General features: G+C 45.9%; 1 protein-coding gene across 1 annotated transcript in view; it reads right to left on the bottom strand.

Moving 5' to 3' along the window:
- LOC130206157 (grainyhead-like protein 2 homolog) overlaps positions 1–4,442 on the bottom strand; it is a 10,665-nt gene extending 6,223 nt beyond the window's left edge. The window contains exons 1-7 of the mRNA XM_056433975.1: positions 4,278–4,442; positions 3,399–3,585; positions 2,834–3,298; positions 2,502–2,557; positions 1,393–1,654; positions 1,134–1,245; positions 155–249 (exon numbers count right to left, since the gene is read on the bottom strand). Of these exons, the coding sequence (XP_056289950.1) occupies positions 155–249; positions 1,134–1,245; positions 1,393–1,654; positions 2,502–2,557; positions 2,834–3,298; positions 3,399–3,585; positions 4,278–4,291 (1,191 nt within the window). The 5' untranslated portion in view covers positions 4,292–4,442. The remainder of the gene's footprint in view (positions 1–154; positions 250–1,133; positions 1,246–1,392; positions 1,655–2,501; positions 2,558–2,833; positions 3,299–3,398; positions 3,586–4,277) is intronic.
- Positions 4,443–6,673: the final 2,231 nt, after the last annotated feature.

Raw genomic sequence — 6,673 nt, 5'->3', positions numbered from 1 at the left:
AGAAGGTGGAGGAGGAGGAGAAAGAAGATGAAGGAGGTGGAGGAGGATGATGAGAAGGAGGAAAAAGAAGAAGAAGGAGGAGAAAGAAGAAAAAGAAGAAGAAGAAGATTTCCTGCTCGGCCTGGAAACAGGAAGTGCTTCCTCCGGGTCGTACCTGAGCTTCTTCGCTGACGTCCCACGTGAAGGAGACGGCGTTGTAGGCGATTTCCTCCACGTTGCCGATGGTGTTGAAGCTCTCCTTGTAGTCGGCTGGAGACCAGAGAAGAGTGTTTTTAACACAACACAGATATATATATAGATATATAGATATATATATAAGACTACATTACATTATCATTTTATTATCATCAGAGACACATCTGGCATGAAAGGACGACATCATTTAAAAACAGTTCTATAAAAAAACGGGTTTCAAGAAGTGATTTTAAAAGAAGGGGCCGATTCTACGAGCGCAGGTTGTTTTTTTGAGGGCAAATATTTTTGATTCCCATCAAAAAATTCTAGTTTCATGAGCAAAATCTAACATTGAATTAACTTTAAAAAAGCTTTTTTTGGCGTAATAAAGACACAAATCTGCCTCGAGGGGCTCTAATGGCAAAATATGAGGAGATGAAATATCCTCCGCTCTACGCGAGCGTAGAGACGGAGCCGCCGTGAACCGGCTCCCAGACCGTCCCACCCGCCTGACGCCCGCTGCCTCATTCCTCTGACTCTTGGCGGCCGCAGGTTGAGGCCTGTCGGCTGCCGCCGCTACAGGATGTGGCTCCCGTCCAGGCCTCCGCCCATTCCTCCCCGTCAACGTCTATGCAAATGAACCCCATTGGCTGACTGTTCACAGACGCTCCTGTGGGAATCCGAAGGGATCGACAGTTATTCAAATCCAGTCGGGTTCCACACCTCGGGATACGCGACAGGATCCTCCTGGAGGCCCCTGCCAGGTTTGACAACTGGTTCCTCTCTCGCCCTTTTTTTTTTCTTTCTTCACTCATGGAGCTTATAGGCGTCTAAATATCTGTTTCTACGTGTGATATTTAATAGCAAAGTTTTCTATCTATCTGGGGTTATTCCTGTTTTTCCCGCCTTCAAAATAACACCCCATCAAGGAGGCACCGCGAATGGAGCGCTCCTCTCACCGATGTCCAGGACTCTCTGTTTGGCCGTGTGCTGCCGGGAGTGCCAGTATTTCCAATTCTTCAGCTGCTCGTCTCTGCACTTGTCCTCCCCGAAGACGACCATGATGACGCTCTGAAGCGGGAGCCGAAGACATACCCGATATGTTACGGTAAAAAACAATATTACAAGAGGGGTTCATGCAACACGACAACCATCTAAACGTAGAACCCTCTAGCTCCACGCTCCCCTCCTCCATGTGAACTTCGGCCCCTCCCTCACCTGCACAATACCGTCCCGCTGCAGCTCAGAGCCTCCCATGGTGCATTGCTCATAGCCGCCGGATGGACGCCCATCGGGCCCCCGCGGCGGCGTCGGCCCACTCACCCGCACTTTGCCTCTGGGCTGACGCTGGGTGGACCTGAAGCCGGCCTTGGACAGGGTCAGAGCGTAGAACTGGCCCCGGTTCAGGTACGCCATGGGTCCTTCTCCCTGCCATGGCCGCAGAGACATGGGGGCCTCCAGACAGTACTGGAAGCTGCCACTGTGAGAACATTATATATATATATATATATATATATATATATGCAGGTATTTTATTTATTTTTTAAGTATATTGAATTTTGAGAAGAAGACTGATGCAGCAAGAAGAGGTTATAATGGCTCCAAACAAACTGGTTTTGTCTTTTATTTACTTCTCAAAACTACTGGGTCAGAGGTCAGCAGGTCTGTCTTTCAATCAGGGGGTTGGTGGTTCAATCCCCGCCCTAGTCGATGTGTCCTTGAGCAAGACACTTAACCCTGAGTTGCTCCCTGTAGCTGAGTCTACGGTGTGTGAATGTAACATGATTGTAAGTAAATATCAAGTAATGTTATATTTTTTTTAAAGTAAATTGAACATAAGAAGAAGACTGAATAACGGGGTTTAAATGTCTCGAAACAAACTGTTTAAAAACATTTTTTATTTATCAAAACTTTCTAAATGAAAAGCCTGATTTCATGTTTCTTATTATTATTATTAAATACCATAACCAACAATCAGTGAATCTACTGACACTTGTTATGTGTGATACATCTTTTTCCTCTGTGCCATAAAGCTCCGTTGTGCCTTCATTTCTATGAACACACACACACACACAACGGAAAATAGTCCCCAACAAACACACTGACCCTTTCCTATCAAACACACTACAGAGCCCAGCTATGTTAGTCTTTAAATGAATGTGTGTGCATGTGAGCCGGGGTGAGAAGAGAGTTCTTGTTCAGTGAGGAACGGGCCGTCATGAGACTCGGTTTGAAAAGTGTCAACAACGACCAAAATGTAGAAATAAATAAATAAAAATAAAGCCTAATTTATCCTTTAATGTCTTAGATTTATTTTGTGTACTTACGTTGGCGGGCTGTGACGGAATTCATCAACTCCTGAGGACGGACTCCTGTGGTACGTCTGTGGGAGAAGAAGAAGAAGAACACACGTCATACATCATGATACTGCTCCCGTAGTCCCGGGCTCACGTAGACTAGGGTTCCCGTAGTCTCGGGCTCCCGTAGTCTCGGGCTCCCGTAGTCTCGGGCTCCCGTAGTCCCGGGCTCACGTAGTCCCGGGCTCACGTAGTCCCGGGCTCACGTAGACTAGGGCTCCCGTAGTCTCGGGCTCCCGTAGTCTCGGGCTCCCGTAGTCTCGGGCTCCCGTAGTCTCGGGCTCCCCTCGTCCCGGTCTCACCTCTCCGTCTCCGGCGTCCTCGTACGTGCTTCCTGGCGTTCCCCTCTGTTCGTCTTTCAGGTAGCCGACGCGGGACAAGTCGTAGTGGTTCTGCTCGTACGCCATCCTCATCTCCTCCCGGGGCTCCTCCCGGTAGGCCCCCACAGAGCAGGACACGCCCATGGACGCCTGGCCCTCGGTCTTGACCAGAGCCCGAGCCGCCCCCCCTCCACCTCCTCCTCCTCCTCCTTTATTACCCTCTCCTCCTCTGGTGTCTCCTGCCTGGCTGACAACACCATACTTGGAGCCCTGATGTTCTGCAGCGCTGTTGTTGTTGTTGTTGTTTCGGGAGAGGTTGACGGGCATGGATCTGAGTGCCTGGAGGTGGTAATCCAGCATCTCCAGGCTACCGCAGTTCTCGGGCCCGATGGAGGAGGGCTCTGTGGGTTTGACGCCACTTGAGGAGCATCTTCTCTCTCTGGGAACCTGACAAGGTTGAAATCGGGGGAAAAAAACACATTAATGCAAAAAATCGTCTTCATCATAGCACGATTTTGTGAACGCGCCGCTTCCCCCCCCCACCGACCTTGTAGTAGTCGTACAGCAGCCCCAGTGCCGCGGCGCTGTCTTCGTCCCCGTTGATGCTCATCATGGCCTTGGTGGCGGCCGTCAGCGGGTTCTCCAGGTAGCTCCTCCAGGCCTCGTCCTCGCTGCTCAGCCCTCTGCGGGAGGGCGCCATCACGTCGTTGGGCACCACCACCACCAGCCGTTTGCTAGGGGAGTGGTGGGAAGAGACGCTGAGCCACACTTGTTACTGCAGAGAGCTAATCGGTCATTAAGAGAAGCAGACGCCTGCCAAGCCACCAACACGGCCCCGGGCTGTTTCTCACGGAACTCCCAAACTCTTCAAGTGGCCGCTCCGTGCGTGTGTGTGTGTGTGTGTGTATGTGTCAAGGTGAGTTTCCTCCCGACTGCCACGGTTTAAAATAACTCAAGGTGTTATGAAAATGTCAGAAAGATGACTTAAAATAAAATAGACATTTCAGAAGATGGCAATAGTTCAATATTATATTTACACACACACACACACACACAGAGAGAGAGACAGAGAGATAAAGTGAGAGTGAGAGAGAGATATTTACAGTGAAACAAAAAAAACAATAATTAAAGTTCATATAAAAACAGTAACACTTAACTAGACCTCCCTCATTAAATTACAGTAAGGTGTTCCTATTACACAATCACTACCAGTATATTCATTTTTGGTAATGTCTGCAATGTAATCTGTGTCAATAGAAACTCCCCGATATCAAAAATGTGTTCGAGGCTATAGAAATGATGAGTTTGGTTTTCCAATGAGAAAGCAGCTACTGTGCAAAAAGAACAACGGACCCAAAGACACGTGAAGTATTTTAAACACGTATACATAGAAGTTAAACTGGCAGTATTAATGACTGTGTCTTACCTGTCCAGGTCCATGTTGCCTACAGGACTCTCAGGGTTTTCTGGGACTAAGCTTGAGAAACTGGACTTTCTAGTTCGTGCAGGTAAGTTCGTGAGGGAGAAAACTAGGCGTGCAGGAGGCGGGCTCTATTTCACCTCTTATTCGGAACAGCCAATGAAATCAACGGGCACCGGTGACGATGATGTCGAGTGAAATTTGAGGCTATACGGTGACAGAAGAAGAAAGAAAAGTTTTTTTGTTTTTGTGGGACGTGTCAGATTTCGATCCTGTTTGTAATTGAAGAGAAGCGGACTCTGCTGCGGTGTGCGGCATATCAGGAAACGAGGCGGGCACGGCTGATTGGATAGATGTTTCCACACAGGTGGCAGAGTCGGTCTCCTATTGGTCAACATGAAAAGAGGGGCGTGGCCATGCAATGAGCGAACAAGTGGTCATGATAGGGAAATTCCGTTTCTGCCTCTGGCGCCGGAGGATAACACTGCCTGTAGGTTTATGGTTTATAATGCATACACTAAGATGCAGACCAGAACATATTCATCATGTATGACATCCATAAATGCACATTGATGTAAAACATTAAAAAGTGAAGTATTGATACACGATCAGTATATGTTCGGTTTGTCAGTTTGTTTATTTTGTGTGAAGCCTTTCCTGAGGATAGAGCTGGTGCTGCCTTTGAGTGCTGTCAGGAATGATCCGCTCCCAGCACCGGATACAAGCAATGTCCACTGACAATACTTGAAGGCATCACGGCGCATGCGCATTAGTGCAGCGAGGAGAAACCACTGGAAGCTGGCGCAAAAATTCGTAGAATTTAAACGACGTGTTTATTTAACTTTATTTATGGTGTCTATCTTCGGTATGCATTAATTTTCTCTGGTAAGGCAATTAGAACATTTTAATGTAACGTCAAAACGGGTTGCCCTAAAGGTGACGTCACTCCTTTCATCCCCTGCACACACAGCGTGTGGAGGGACTTCTGATGTCTGCCTCTTGTTGGTGCAGCAGTTCAAAACTAACTTCTTATTCCATCACATCACATGACCTACTTCTAGTGTTCGTTCCATTATAACTTTGAAAATCTGCAGTCTGATTTTCTTTGGGGAAATGTCCAAGTTAATTGCCTCATCCTTGTGACCCAAAAGAAAAGCGAATTAACCTAGATCTTCAAGATACTTAACGACCATTTGCTGTGTTGCACATTTTAAAGTCTATTGATCCTGTGAGACGGATCTCCTGACATTGTTCATCGTCAAGGTTACCCCAAGCCTCAACTGGTATACCTCTGTCTGAGTCTGTCACCCCCCTCTGTGCTTCTTAAGGGGTGTTCTAGTCTTTCTCAGTTCATGACCTCATCCCCTATGATGTTGAAAGCCAAAAAGCAGGCGGACATGAGCATGTATTATGTAACCATTACGTTGGGTGGGAGGAGTCACAAGAGCCACATGGTCACGGCCTTTTCAGCGATTGTCCAGATTGCAGGTATGAAAATGTGCAAAACTTGCTTCATGAAGTCCGCAGCTCAATTTTATGAGAATACGCCTCGTTTGTTAATAAATAAATGTTGCTTTTTTGTACATTGTCTGCCGAAAATCTTCACATTCCTCAGACTCCAACCTGCACTCATTTCTGTGTCTTTTAATAATTTTACATTTGTACTGTTTTTCTTTTATTGTGCGAAGAAATAAGAAATAAGAAAAGTAATTAAAGTGTTGCTTCTATATGCATTGGGGTGAAGATGTGTGTTTTTTTAATAATACAAAGAAGTTATTATGTGTTAGGTTAGTGTAATGCTAATTCAGCCCTCACGTGGTTCTAACTAAAGTGTACTGCAGTTATTTATAAACCATGATAATCAATCTTTTGAGAATCATTTATTGGCCAAGTACGTTGCACGTACAAGAAATTTGACTCAGAGAAAGATGCATAAAAATAAACGAACACATAGGATAAAAATATAATCAAAACTGATGAATAAATATGAATATGGTAAAGAACAAAACGATAACAGTGTACTTTCGAACAAGTATATACTATAAAATAAATATGGTAATTGTATTTTAATAAGAAAAGTACAGATGTGCAAGGGTGTTTTTTAAATTGTGAGTCAGAGTCAGTTAGTGGGTCCCGGCCTTGTGATGAAGGCGTTCAGCTACAAATGTGAGGTGTCCGACCCCAAGCTGAGATCACCTGGATGACATCACTATGAAATTCATAGAGTACAATAATGTGATATTTAGTGTCTGGTTGGGATTTTGCAGTTTCAGGAGCATGTAAAGTTCTCAAGACGTGGTAGACGGACTGAATGAGAACTCACCTGACTGGTTACACATATTTACACAATGTCCCTTAGCTTACTACTTGTTTCCTTGACTTGGGATCCCTCTGGTTTGTCA

The sequence above is a fragment of the Pseudoliparis swirei genome, chromosome 16 (assembly GCF_029220125.1).
Source record: "Pseudoliparis swirei isolate HS2019 ecotype Mariana Trench chromosome 16, NWPU_hadal_v1, whole genome shotgun sequence".
Classification (NCBI taxonomy): Eukaryota; Metazoa; Chordata; class Actinopteri; order Perciformes; family Liparidae; genus Pseudoliparis; species Pseudoliparis swirei.
The sequence above is the reverse complement of the archived record's forward strand: the minus strand, read 5'-3'. Positions and strand labels throughout refer to the sequence as shown.